The 13,911-nt window shown below is 42.9% G+C and overlaps 1 protein-coding gene across 1 annotated transcript; it reads left to right on the top strand.

Moving 5' to 3' along the window:
* The first annotated feature begins 358 nt into the window (after positions 1-358).
* Positions 359-13,296, top strand: etnk2 (ethanolamine kinase 2). Its single transcript, XM_040003145.1, has 9 exons — positions 359-916; positions 5,609-5,746; positions 5,835-5,956; positions 6,421-6,561; positions 8,683-8,825; positions 10,631-10,714; positions 10,807-10,967; positions 11,065-11,138; positions 11,433-13,296. The coding sequence occupies exons 1-9, from the start codon at positions 770-772 to the stop codon at positions 11,503-11,505; spliced, it is 1,083 nt and encodes a 360-aa protein (XP_039859079.1). The 5' UTR covers positions 359-769; the 3' UTR covers positions 11,506-13,296.
* The last annotated feature ends 615 nt before the right edge of the window (positions 13,297-13,911 follow it).

Genomic DNA, 13,911 nt, shown 5'->3' on the forward strand with positions numbered 1-13,911 from the left:
TACCACGATTTCAGTTTTCTTATCATTTAGGATAAGAGAGTTTGCCAGTAAATGAATACTCTCCCAGTATTCATTTACTGGGAGAAAGTGTTGTTATATGGGGGGAAGCCCTTCTCCTTTTAGCATGCTCCATGATAACAAGCGCGTCTATGTCAGATGTGAAACTCCAACAGGAAGACTAAATATCTATAAATCATAAATCACACCAACGCTCGAACCACCTGCTAAAACAGCGAGGCTTCAGAAGTCATTAGTGACGTCACTCGCCCTTAAAGAAGCAAGCCTCGGCACGCGCTTGATAAAAGCCTTCCTGGATTTTTCGACGGCGCAGCGCGTCCTATCACTAATTCCAGGCTTCACTTTCAAAATGAATTTTTCCATTTTATCAGCTATCATTCGGCTGAATCCGGCACTGCTCGGGCATCTTCGGAAGTAATGGGCGTGCTCGAAAGCAGTGCGTCTCAACCGGCGGTACAATCGGATGATCCCGGGCGGGCGGAGCCAATTAGGAGGAAATGGTACAGTTGGCTGACTCCTCCTAAGAAAACCGGCGACGACCATCAGTACCCGGCAGTTTCATCGTACATCTGTACCGCTTTCAACTCAACGTTACAGCAGCGTGTTAAATCTCTTGAGCCAGTCTTAGGTCACTCACAAAAACCACACCAACACTTACTTCTAAACCAAGCGGCACTCGTATGGTGCAATTTTGTTTTAGAAATATACGCCAAGGGCTTGGAGATTAACGTTTCAGAGAAATTGCTGCAGGATGGAGACGCAAATACATGTACCCGTGGGCTCGCCGGTAATTAGAAAAATCCCAGTTTTCGTGGACGAGCGCAACGTAACGGAGGGAGCGATGAAGCTCATTAAAGAGCTGAGACCGGCGTGGGACTCGAGCGACGTCAAGACCAAGGTAACGTTAGCCGCAAAGCTAGCTGTACTGATTATGCTAGGCTAGGAAAGGATTGACAGCTTTGCAGCATCACCGGCAAGCTAGTAGGAGGGTCGTGGCAACCTGACATGTCGCCTAGCTGAATTAATTTTATTGCACCGCCTATAGTTGACTATTTCTATTTTCTTTACCAACTAAGAAGTTTAAATTGGTTTTGCTTTAGAGAAAATTTATAGGTTACCGTAGCTATCAAGGTGTTCTAATTAATTAGCAAACTTGCACCAGGATGTCCCAAAACTTGGTACGCTTCTTATCTGTAGTGTATGCCCAAAGTGCACATCGCGTAGGGCACTTAAAGACTGTGTGAAAGCTGGTATAAGTCGCGCTGTCATCTTTGTGTTGGAGGACAGCTGATGGTGGCGCGATGGTCAGTTTGATAGAGGAACACGGTGATTGGTAATAATTACTAGTTCAAAGGGACAGACTGTGTTACAGCAGGTCCCTGAGCTTTGTGTTCATTATAGCCTGCAGCTGATTGTTGTGTCTCGTTTCTTCCCAAATACATGTGTGTGAATCCTAATGATATTAGACACACTAGATTTTGGACTTCAATGGAGTGTACATGTCGGAGGCCAAGATATACAGTCTCTTCTTTTAAACCGTTTAAATGTTTTCTTAAAAAATAGTACTAAAGAAGTGTGTGTGTGTGTGTGTGTGTGTGTGTGTGTGTGTGTGTTTTAATAAACAAAGAACCGTTGGGGAAAAAACATCTTCCAGTTTTACTATGTCCACTACAGAGGATATAGCAAATAGGCTGAGTCTCCAGATAATATTGTTGTTGTTCCCATTTTATACAAGTAAAATAAAAAACTTTTTTTTTTTAAAGTGTTTTAAAGTCTTTCGTCTCTCTGAACATTTCCTCAGCTACAAAAGCAGAGATTAAACATCAGCCCCAGTCATATGTATCTTATCACTGATGGGCATTAGCAAGCCAACATGTCTCTCTAGCTTTCAGGTGATGTCAGATTACTGGGACACGCCCACCTGAATGGCAAAAACAGTACTGCTTGCCCTCCAGCAATCATTTGAACTTTGAGTTTAATTTAGCGTAATAGTTACTGTGCTACTAGATGTGCTAATCAGCATTTATTTATAGCTGCTGTAGATCGGGCACCAACACGTGAGCACACCTCTGCCAACCCTGCCTTACAGGTCAAATCCCACCAATCATTGCTTCTCACCAGCAGCCCAGGCTGTTAGTGGCAGCTCATTTAAACTGTAAAAATGATTTACCTGACAATGGAAAAATACTTTACTGTTATGTCATAACATTAATGTCACAAATTATTACTACTGGAATTTTAGTGACCCTGCACTGTAAAAGTCTAAGTCAGCAAACCGTAAGATTTACATGTGGTAGTTTGAAAACTTTTATCCTTTTATCCATACAAAAGCCATCTACTGTTATGGTATGTGGGCTGATGGTGATGCCAGCCATCTGAGAATACAAATTCAGATGCAGGCAGACAGGACATTGTTGGTTCTTTTAAAGGGGAAAGAATGAGATCGCAGATGCATGCTTTGCAAATGAGCTTTCTCCGAACTGTAGATAAGCTCTCCATTAGCATAGGAAGAGGAATTGAGTCATTTGGGAGGGGTTCAGAGTAGAGCCGCTGTTCCTCCACATCGAAAGGAGTCAGTTGAGGTATTGCCTTCTGGGTAAGGTGTTTCAGTTGGGTACGTCCTACCTGGAGGAGGCATGGGGCAGACCAAGGACACGCTGGAGAGATTCTGTCTCTCGGCTGGCCTGGAAACACCCCAATAAGTCCCCGGATAAACTGGAGGGCTCGCTGGTTGGTGAGAGGGAGATCTGGGCTCCCTGCTTAGCCTGGTGCCCCTGCATCCCATTATCAGATACTGGACGATTTATTCATTCGTTATGTTAGAGCTGAACTTTTATTGAGTAGTTGTCATGAATTTTTAAACAGTGGAAATCATTTTGTCTTGATGGAGTGATCAGGTCTGAGAGTCAACAGGAGAAAAATTGTATGAATTGTATTGATCTTAATTTTTAGCAGGTTTATCTTTTTTTTTTTTTTTTTTTTTTTTTTTTTAAGTACCTTATTTGTTTATTTTTATTGTTTTTGAATACATCTATAATTCCCTTTTTTTCGGACCCTCATGCTCCTGTAACAAGTGAATTTCCCTACTGTGGGATTAAAATCTATATCTAATATTTGCAAATTAACTTTTCATTAAACAGGGGATTAAAAGGTTGGAAGTAAAGCCTTGATGTTGATTTACAAAGTTGAAGGAAACTCTTATATGGAATTCACCGTCATAGGCCTACCTCAGATTTGTGCTTTTGCTTATACTTTGATGTGGGACGATAATAACAATGTGCTTTAATAATATAGGCCATGAGCTAAACATCCACCCCTATAACAACGTCATGACATACTGTACCATTGGGTATGTAGACAATGGTGCGTATCAGCACCTTTATTCATTGTAATATAATAACAGTTGGTGGCAGATGTGGTTCCAAGAAGTCTTTTTAAAAGATTTCCCTAGAAGTGTGGTGGTGTTAGGTAATCCACAGAGACTTGACTCGTCAGGGAAAGGAAAATGCATAATTGATTCCAGGTAAAAGGATCTAGTAACTGTTGTGTCGTAGCTGGGTCAAAGTTTTTGGAGCAGTGAGCACTACAGAACTGTTAAAAGTCCTCAGTGGCACAGTCTAAGCCCAGCTGCTTCAGCCCTGTATTTACATCCTGGTTACTCCTCTCCCTGGGCCTTGCACAACAGCCACCTGCAGCTGAGGATGTGACCGTGTTTACCTCGACTTTTCCAGGCCAGACTGGCAAAACTTCTCTCAACGACTACCACTCTGACAGTAGATTTATACACCTGCACTGTTGACAGGAAGACCTGACCGGCCCTGCCACCTGGACAGGGAGATTTTTATTGTCTATTGCCAAACATCCACTCACTTCCTGAAAATGGCAGAGTGCCTGCAGCGACAGAGAAATGGTCTCCTCTTACAAGTTTCACATAACGAAGACTCAAAGATTCACGTCAATCAAGGGAAACCTGTTCCAGCCTGTACAGTGAGGTCACCCTACAGGGACCTGGTTATTGGTAGTGGGGTGGTTGAGGGGGGAGGGGTGGATGCCACCATCAATGTCCCATGCAAGCAGTATATGGCAGAATGTTTACCTCTGTCTGGGTCCAAGCTTATCGCTGTCTGTCGATGTATTGATCGTAGGTCTTAGCAGCGTATTGTGTGGCGGGCAGAAGGGATCAGTCACGTTTTGGCAAAGGCGTGTATGCTTGTGTATGAATAGTCATAACAGGGATGTCTGTCGCCCATCTTTGTGGTGAGCCACGTGTGGAATGCCAGATATGCGTGAGTGAGCGTCTGGTCCTTGGGGGGAGATGCAGGCAGTGTGTATGTTGTTATTGTGTCCACTGCAGCAGGACGGACCGGCCCACCACTGTCCACTGGAGCCACGCTATCACTCCGATTTTTTGTTTTTTAAGGCCAAGTTTCAAACACACAAGGCTTTTTGCTAACTTTTCATTTTAGAAAAAGCATTTGACTCAGCTTGTTGACAGCATCACTCTTTAAGACTGATCAGGCGACGTGCAAGAAGCCTTCACCAGTGATATGAAGGAACACTCAGGGTGTTTTTACACCTACGCTGTTTAGTCCGTTTTAATTGAACTCTGGTTCGTTTTCCCAACTGGTGCGGTTTGTTTGTGTAGATGTGAACATAGTAACTGCACTCACATGTGGACCAAAACAACCACACCAAGAACCAACAGTCCAAAGTCCAAACGAACTCCAGAGAGGTTCATTTACAGTTCGTTTACAGTGTGAACGTGAGCCGATATGAAACAAATACTGGGTGTACATTACAAGCTTAAAAAACATCCTGTAGCCAGATAGAGAACATCACCAGTTAACCTTTGGACTGTGGGAGGAAATCAGAATACATGGGGAGCACCCACGCAGGCACTAGCAGAATATGCAAGGTCCACACAGTTGATGGATTTGAACCCTGGACCTTCTTGCTGTGACGTGACAGTTGTAACTACTGCACCACCGTACCGTCCAGGATGATATGATCAAGATAAAAATGTTTCCTCTTAGACTAAAGGGAGTAACTCAGTATAATGTTGGTATGTCATCATCGTCATCAGCGTAAGGGGACAAGTGGGCTTGGTGGATGCCACACAAACACTCAACCACTTGTCGAGAACATGGTGGCAGATGACTCTATCTGAGGACTGTATCTGTGTAGACCGCTGCAGAGGGCTGTTGAACCACTACACTCTGTAGTGTGCATTCATTTTTGATGAGTTTTATGTCCTACTGTAATATCCCTCTCCATGTCACTGTCCATACACTGCTCTTGCTAACACAGACTGACCATGCCCTGTTCTCATGTTCTTGTACAACTATTATTCAAACAAAATCTTAGTAAGATGACTTAAAAACCACTTCAACATTTAGCTCAAGTCTTCTGTGAACCCTGCGGAGGCGTTCTGACATATTCATCTCATGTAGGTCAAAGCTGTATGGTGTCTTCAGGGTTGATGTTGACTTAGAGGTAACTAATAGCTTTAAGGAAAACAGTCCTGAAGCACCATGGCGCTGTACAATCAGAGGCTCTGTTTGAGACAAGATGTGGTTTCATCTTTTTCCAGCTCTTCACCGATGGAACCACCAACAAGCTAGTGGGCTGCTACGTGGACGACAGTCCAGATGACGTAGTCCTGGTCCGAGTATATGGAAACAAAACAGAGCTGATTGTGGACCGAGACAATGAGCTTAAGAGCTTTCAGGTAGTGTTGCCGCGTTGCAGAGTCCTAAATTAATTAACGTAAGCAGTTGTTTGCTCCTACCTCATTGTCATCTTTTTGTGTCTCCTAGGTGCTGCATGCTAATGGTTGTGCTCCTCGCCTCTACTGCACCTTTCTAAATGGCATCTGCTATGAGTTCATGCAGGGAGATGCACTTGGAACGCAGGATGTCAGAGATCCTACTCTGCTCAGGTGTGAATTTGTCACAGCAATGTTTGAATGGGTTTTTTGAGTTTACTCAAAGATGGTGAAAATTTTAACATCGGTGCTTTTCTGCCTCATACAACAAAGATTAGACACATGGAGAAATGCACAGGACACAAAAAAAGAACTGTATAATGAAGAAAACGGACAATTCCACAAGGTTCTGAGCTGAAACGCAACATTTAGAGGGAATGCTTTATCTGGTAACACAATGTTTTGACTGTGAAACAGTCTTCCCATTGTGGACGTCAGCTCTGTGTAGTGGACATTATGTATTTTCTTGTTTTAATTCAACTATCTCCAGGAACTCTGTAACCAAAATTTGTCCTTGTAGATAAATGAAGTAGGACACTCTGCCACTGTACTGTGGGGATTCTTTACAACTAGATACTAATGGTCTGTAGTTGAAATCTTGCCACGACTGTAACCTTGTTCTGTCTGTCTCCGCTCAGGCTGATAGCCAGGGAAATGGCTCGTATCCACGCCATCCATGCACACAACGGCTGCATCCCCAAACCCAACCTCTGGATCAAGATGCGGAAATATTTCTCACTTGTAGCCACAGAATTCACAGAGCAAGCCTCCAACATCAGGTGAGCTCCTGCTCATCTACTTTCAAAGCTCAAAGTTAAGGTTATCATTATCACCGTGATAATGATGCAAATAGTCCATAAAGCCCAGCATGAGTTTCCTGTTAAATGAGAACATAAGCTGTTTGCATAGAGCCTGAAATATTCTGCAAGTTCTCCGTGATGAAGCAGTGGGGTAGTTGGGCTTTCTTTGCATAAAAAATGACAGAGATAACTGCAAAAAGCGTACGACTGTATCCTGTGCGGTTCATGTATTGATGTCCAAATATAAACTTTAACATTATTTCTGGGTTTGAAGGCTAACAAATGTTCCTGTTGGCACAGCACTGTCCATTTGAGAATGCGTTAGCAATTAAGACTGTCACGCAGCTGAAATACTCGGCACTGACTCAAGTTCTCTTTATTTTTTCCAGGTTTGTTTAAAAAGCACGTAGGACTAAATAAGCAATACACCTTAGCTAGTCTCAGTAGAAGAGAGTTAGGTGCTCTGCTGCAAATACAAGGTCTCCTGTTCCATTGCAAGCACACATACTGCAAAGTCGCATGATTTGACAGCATATGGGATATAGCCCAAATCAAGTCTGTAGAGAGAAGTAAACATGTGCTAAGGTCAGACGCCGGGCAGAATTAACCAATGACACAATAATGTTATTGCTATGCTAATTAGCTCATTACAACAATGGAGCAAGCTTTAGATTTCTACTGAAATATGTCAAAGCAGCATGGAGACAGTAAACTTTTTAATCTTTGTGTTTTATATGAGTAAAATATCGTTGACTTGTAGCTGTAGCATAAAACTGAACACTTGGCTTGCAGCATAGAAAACACCAAGATATTTGTCAGCCAAAAGATGAGATGTAATAGAGATGTAATTTCCCACCGTTACCTAGAAGTGTGTTTAATGAAAATGTAAATTCATCTCTATATAATAAGGAGGATAGCATGGCAGAGACATGTGGAGCAGATAAAGTATACCATTTTATAACCTGGCCAGCTGCCCAGTCCCAGCTAATATCTTTGTTCTCTTCCCTGTTAGATTAAGTCCAGCATGTGGCTTATATAACTGTAACAATAATAGCAGACTGGATTAGGGAGTGTTTGGCATTCAGTGGGCCAGCAGATGTTTGCTTAGCCTGGTCTATCAGATCACTTTATCCCGTCCTTGGTAACACAGACAGCTAGAGTCCCTGGTCCTGGACAGCAGACACTTGTTGCACACTGCTATCTGAGAAGCCCTCATGTTGCGCTTCATTTTAATAGGCCGGTGTTATTTGTAGCATTTAGTCTAAATCAGAATCATTTCAGTAACATTTCCTCTGTGGATGACATGTTAGATGAGTTAAGTTTGAGTGAGTGTCAGAGAGAGAGCTAGCTAGATGGAAATCTGAGAGGAGAGGGTGCATCCTGTGTGCACACTGGTTTTCTCTGAGCTCAGACTGTCTTCAGGTTGATACTGGAGTAATCCACATAAGCCCATTACATTTAACAAAGGGGTTTCTACTCAGCACTCTTAGCTTTTGCTTGGATGAGACTACCTTAGCTCTTTCTCTGCTATCTAGTAAGACCACCTTTGGACTACCATCAGATCAGACTACACAATCTTAGCTGGGCTGAACCCTTCGTGATGCGTGAATCCTCAGTAGGTTTGTGTCATGTGCACAGATGAAAAGAGCAAAGATTTATATAAATACTGGTGCAGGATATGCATGAATGTTTATTTCAAGTACAGTGTGGAATAAATCGCAGATCAGATGTTGGTAGTCCGGTCTGAAAACTCAGGAAATGAGGTGTAATGTAGCCGTAATAACAGTGACTCCAGCACCAGGAGGGTCCACTGAGAACTTGTTTCTCTGCAACTGTGTTCCTAGGAGTCAGCAGCCCCACTGAGCTTGTGTGTGCTGCCTGTGCATGTCGCACTCAGTTGTTTTCATTTCACATATATTCCCATGTGGCATGATACCAAAATAATGAAAGGTGTTTTATTTAGGTGAAAAACGGCCAGTGAAAGTATTCCTGTCATACTTAACAGGTGGACACAGTGTTGTGTGTGCAGCTATTCTGAATGGTTGTCACAACAATGTGCGCGACTACACTGACCTTCTCTCAATTTCCTTCCCTGTTCAGAATACAGCAGGAAGTTCCCAGCAAGGTGGTGCTGGAGCAGGAGATGGTTTGGATGAAGGAGCATCTTTCCACACTGGGCTCACCTGTGGTGCTCTGTCACAATGACCTGCTCTGCAAGAACATCATCCACAACAGCAAAGAGGGTAAGTGTCTGAGCCTTAATCTGAGCTTCTCGTCTCACGGCTGTGATTCTATTTTACAACCAGAATGAGCAGCAGCACTTCTAACTTCACTCCCCACACTGCCCCCATTCCAGTGGATCATTGACAGCTGGATCACTAGAAGTGAGGCATGTTATACTAACTGCCTGCACCAGCACAAAAACATCTTTTGGTGTTAACATGTAAGGGTTGGGAGTTACTAAAGTAATGCTTTATTTGCATAATATTTCCCTTTTTAGTATAACTTTCTGTTTGTGCATCTATAACAACCAGCATGCACACATACAGCTCTCTAATATCATATGCTGACTTTTACAGTTGTTCCCTTTTATTCTTTAGGCAGTCTGTGCTAACATTTATAGAAATGGCCTTGGGCTTTGAGGAGTTTCAAAACAGACAGATAGTTGTCACATGTGTTCGCCAAGCTGTGGTACAAAATACTAAGAATTCTAATATTTTGTACCACAGCTTGGCTAATGCAAACAGCTGGACAAATTAGCTTGAATCCACAATAGCTGACTACGTCAGCATTAGCCATGATGCACAGTGCAGCATGCTGATAACCATCAATGACCGGAAAAAAGGATTTGTGTTCTCTACAAATGAAGAAGAAACACCCATAAACAAATATTATATATGTTAGTTTGGTTTCTGGGGGGAAAAGCATTTGCCTGTTAGCAAATTAATTCAGCCGTAATGTTAGCATTCCCAATAACTAGGATTTATCTGGCGGTTACTAGGTTTTAAGGAAAACAGAAACATGATCTTTGCAACAGCACCTCTTGTACTACAGTTCAAAAAGTTCTCTATTGTAGGATCAAGAAACACATGCAGCGTGAAACAAGAAGCAAAACAGGAAAAAAATGAATGAGCGTGATGTGTGTATTTATGCTTGTGCACCAGTTGCAGTGGTTTCATTAACACTGCATTCATCGGGATCTTCCAAAATGCTGCTTGGTCAGGTCTGCTGATATATATTTTGGGTTTATATAGTGCAACTGCTTGTAATAAAACAGACTTTATGTAAAGACTCAGCTCAGGATTCATATAAAGGACTACTCCCTGCTCCGTCCCCATCAGTTCGAGAAATAAAAAACCTTTGCTTAGATTATAAGCAACAAGCTGTGCATACGTTGTTAGTAAGTTATTGGTGGCAGCATTTACTGTCATACATATTGTTACTAAATCACCTCTGGAGCCACAAGCATTATTCAGTTTTTGTGGATTCATGCTAATTTGCCCAGCTAAGTCTGTCTATCTTGTCTTTGTATATCTGCTCCTTGTCTATAGTAACGACAGACTGTTGTTACTATAGACAAAGATCAAAGATTTGCAGTTTTTCAGTGCATTCATGTAAATTTCCATGAATGTTGCACAGGCGTTGTTCACTGGCTCTTGTTCCGGTCATCCAGGTGTAGATGACTGGTGTACAGTTTGACCAACAAGTCCCTCCAGTGCGTCCAATAGTCACATAATCCCTCTACTTCCTGCTGTCTCAAGATGACCATCAAAAACAATCCCTGCCCCAACAAAGGAAGATTAACTGAAGCACACAGCGGTTCCATGTAAAGATGCTCTTCAGGTTCAGTCAGTAGCACTTGAGTGAAGAGGCAGCACAGCTAGCAGGCTTTTTAACTGTCTCTGACTTTGTCTGTCATGTGACCATGCACTGCATGTGGCAGCAGTACCTGAAGAGTGCTTCATATTGCTTCCCTTCAGCTTTGCTGTAAATGACCACGTGCATAATAATGTAACATACGTGTTTTCCTTTCTCTGGTCTCCTTAAGGTCATGTGCGCTTCATCGACTATGAGTACTCCAGCTACAACTACCAGGCCTTTGACATCGGCAACCACTTCAATGAATTTGCAGGTCAGCAAAAGCACAGTGTGATTTACATGAGTTAGTTGTGTGTTGGTGGTGCACAGCTTATCCTTCAACTGCACGTCCATGTGTTTGTTCAGGCATGACTGAGCCGAACTATGGACTCTATCCTAGTCGGGAGATGCAAATGGAGTGGCTCAAGGTGTATCTGCAGGCTTACAAACTCTTCACCAAGAACACAGAGGAGGTCAGCCAGCGAGAGCTAGAGACGCTCTACGTTCAGGTCAACAAGTTTGCTCTGGTGAGACAGATGTTGACAGATGCACACAGTATCTCTTGCAAGCTCAACCCTGCTGTTTCATGGTACACATCTGATATCTCATTTGTTTTCTCTCAAGGCTTCTCACTTCTTTTGGGGTTTCTGGGCTCTCATCCAAGCCAAATACTCCTCCATCGATTTTGACTTCCTGGGGTAAGTGTGCGTGTGTGAAGAGGTTAGCACTAAGCATCATGACTGTACACGCACACATACACAGAGACGCACACGCCACCACATCCGTGCAGATGAGTTAAGCAAGTCATGGTTGAATGTGTTTGGGAATGTGGCAAAGGTTCACCAATCTGCCAAAAATTGTGTCCACAAACTTTTTTTTATCTTATCTAAAGAACACAATTTGTAACATTCCAAGAAGAAATATTAGAGAAGAGACATCTCTGTGCAAGCGACAAAGTCAAAAATCAGTCTTTTCTGTCTCTCCGTCTGCAGGTACGCCGTGCTACGTTTCAACCAGTACTTCAAGACTAAACCTGCAGTGATGGCCCTGCAGATCCCAGAGTGAGAGGAGGCGACGGAAGCCAGAAGGACGAGGAGAGGAGCCCAGAAGGAGGTGTGTTTGAAGGTTAAATGCTGGGACTTCCTCTCCCATGAAGACGCTTCTGTGAGCCAGCTGTTGATGGACCACTCCTCGGTCAGCCTGGCATCCTTTTCCTGCAACAAGCGCAATTACTCTTTGATTCCCCCAAACTTTAGCTCCACGTACGTCACCGCTGTAGCCCGAGAATGACAAAACTTTCATGTGTGTATGTGTGCAAGTGCATTCGTCTGCGTTTCTAATATATGTTGAAAAAGCGTCACGCTTTTCCTCTTAGAGCAGCTGAACCAGGCGTAGAGAGGTCTGTGTTTGGGATAGGACACCAAAATGTTCCACAACGCTGGTAATGATGTCACAAGAGGAAGGAGAGGGTTGAAGAGTGTCAGGATGATGGTTTGTTTTCTGAAACTGACTACAGGTGCAGCCTGGTGTTAGTCACATTGTATGTGTGTGTCTTGTGTGTGTTCCTTCCTCTGTCTCTACATATTTTAACACATTGTGACCTTTTCTCGTTTTTTTTTTTTTTCCATCACCTTTGGTGCTAAGTGCCCGTAGCTTTCTGCACTGAGCTTTCCTCGGGGTGTCCTTTTCCTGTGCCCCCTGTTTTTCCTGTTGAAGCACTTTCAGCTTCTTTCACCACATCTTCCACTTATTCACAGCAAACTGCTGCTGCTTATGCTGCTAGAATTGTAAGACTTGTCTGCGTGTTAGTTGGTGTTTCATGCCAGACGCCACGTGTTTGGAACAGCAAATGGAAAGGTTTAGGTTGACTCACTGTTAAAGCTAAATGTGCATTTATTTATTTGTATTTAACATCTCAGGTTAACAACTCTTTGGAAAGTGGTACTGAAGGAGGTGGAGGGGATGGCTACAAAGACGAGACCTCTGTGTGTGTTCCTGTCCTCGAGCATTATTTCCACCTTTTTGACTTTTATGGTTACAGCGCATCGCTCTGTTAAATTTTCCATTTAAGGTTTCCAGACATTTTGGAAAGTCACCACCTCTGTCACCCGCCCTGTGCCATGTCCTCCTCTCCCTTTATACCCTTTCATCTGTGATCACTCACCAGTTCCCAGTTTTGGTCTTTGGTTGCTTCTCCCTTTACTCTGCAGGGGTTTATGCATCTGTTTTTCAAACCGTCCTGAAATCATAGCCCAGTCTCAGTCTCATGCTGTAATCCACTCTATTCATCTCAGATTTAGTGTCAAAACTTCTTACATAATTACATATTGCATAAGTTTTATCTGGGGTCAAATCAAGTGAAGCTTTCAAAAAGAATCTGGCGTGGGTTAGCTGGGGGGGGGGGTGTCTGTCACGAGATCAGCTACTGTTTTCCTGGGAAAAAGATCTGACTCTGAAAGACGAAATCATTAACGCACAAAAGTACTCACAGCTTAGAAAGCAGGCTTCTTTGAAATCTAGCTTGTCTGTTTGTTATTAAATAATTTTTTTCAGCTTAACTTTTGACTGAACACCTAACTAAGCAGAAATGTGTCTGTTCAAGGCTGTCACCTTTTTCAAAAGGCCAGACAGATTGAGTGTAATGTGAAACATAGACTGTATAGAAAAGATGGATGTAATGCACTGTGATGTCAGCCATTGGTGAGCAGAGTCTCATTTTGAAGCCTCGAGTTCTTTCTGAGATGTGGCTCACAGATTTTGTCAGTCATATGCAAAATCGTACAGTACTGTAGTTCTGACTCAATAATAACTAGTAATAAGTTAATAATTAATATAATTAATATAATAATAATAATAATAATAATAATAATAATAATAATAATAATAATGTACAAAAATTACATATTGGAAAGTGTAAGACTTGAAACTAGTAACTATTCAGACAATAAAGCCATCAATGATATGTTTACAGAGTTCAAAAACTAAGTTTTTCCAGAGGCTTCTGAGCAGTTGGATGTCTTTTTGTGACCTCCCCGCTGGGCATCCCAGTCACTGCAGGGCATCCCAGTCACTGCAGGGCATCCCAGTCACTGCAGGGCATCCCAGTCACTGCAGGGCATCCCAGTCACTGCAGGGCATCCCAGTCACTGCAGGGCATCCCAGTGCAAAACTAGAGGGTAGAGCTGTTGGGGTGGAACCTTTCGTTTCCATCACCGTTGGCCAAACTTGGCTAAAAGCGGAGCAGAACTGGCAGCTTTCTAAAGAAGTCATGGGGTATTACTCCTCCTTGGCACCAAAGAGGGAGCTCTGACCTTTGTCCTCTACTGCTGGTGTCGTGTAACTGGAAGGCTTAATAATTCACCAGCTGAGCTGCAGGAGAGAGGGACTAAAGCATGTTAATGGCTTTCATTCAGAACATTTAACCCGAGAGGGATTTTCTGAGGAGTGCTGTTAATATCTGAAGTCTTTAAT

The sequence above is a fragment of the Simochromis diagramma genome, unplaced genomic scaffold (genome assembly GCF_900408965.1).
Source record: "Simochromis diagramma unplaced genomic scaffold, fSimDia1.1 OVJJ01000646.1, whole genome shotgun sequence".
Lineage (NCBI taxonomy): Eukaryota > Metazoa > Chordata > Actinopteri > Cichliformes > Cichlidae > Simochromis > Simochromis diagramma.

Bases quoted from the DNA above. Each gene is read 5' to 3' on its own strand.
- etnk2 (XM_040003145.1), top strand. From the start codon at position 770: ATGGAGACGCAAATACATGTACCCGTGGGCTCGCCGGTAATTAGAAAA. The intron at 10,968-11,064 runs GTGAGACAGATG...TTTTCTCTCAAG, and splicing joins AGGTCAACAAGTTTGCTCTG to GCTTCTCACTTCTTTTGGGG. The intron at 11,139-11,432 runs GTAAGTGTGCGT...CTCCGTCTGCAG, and splicing joins ATCGATTTTGACTTCCTGGG to GTACGCCGTGCTACGTTTCA.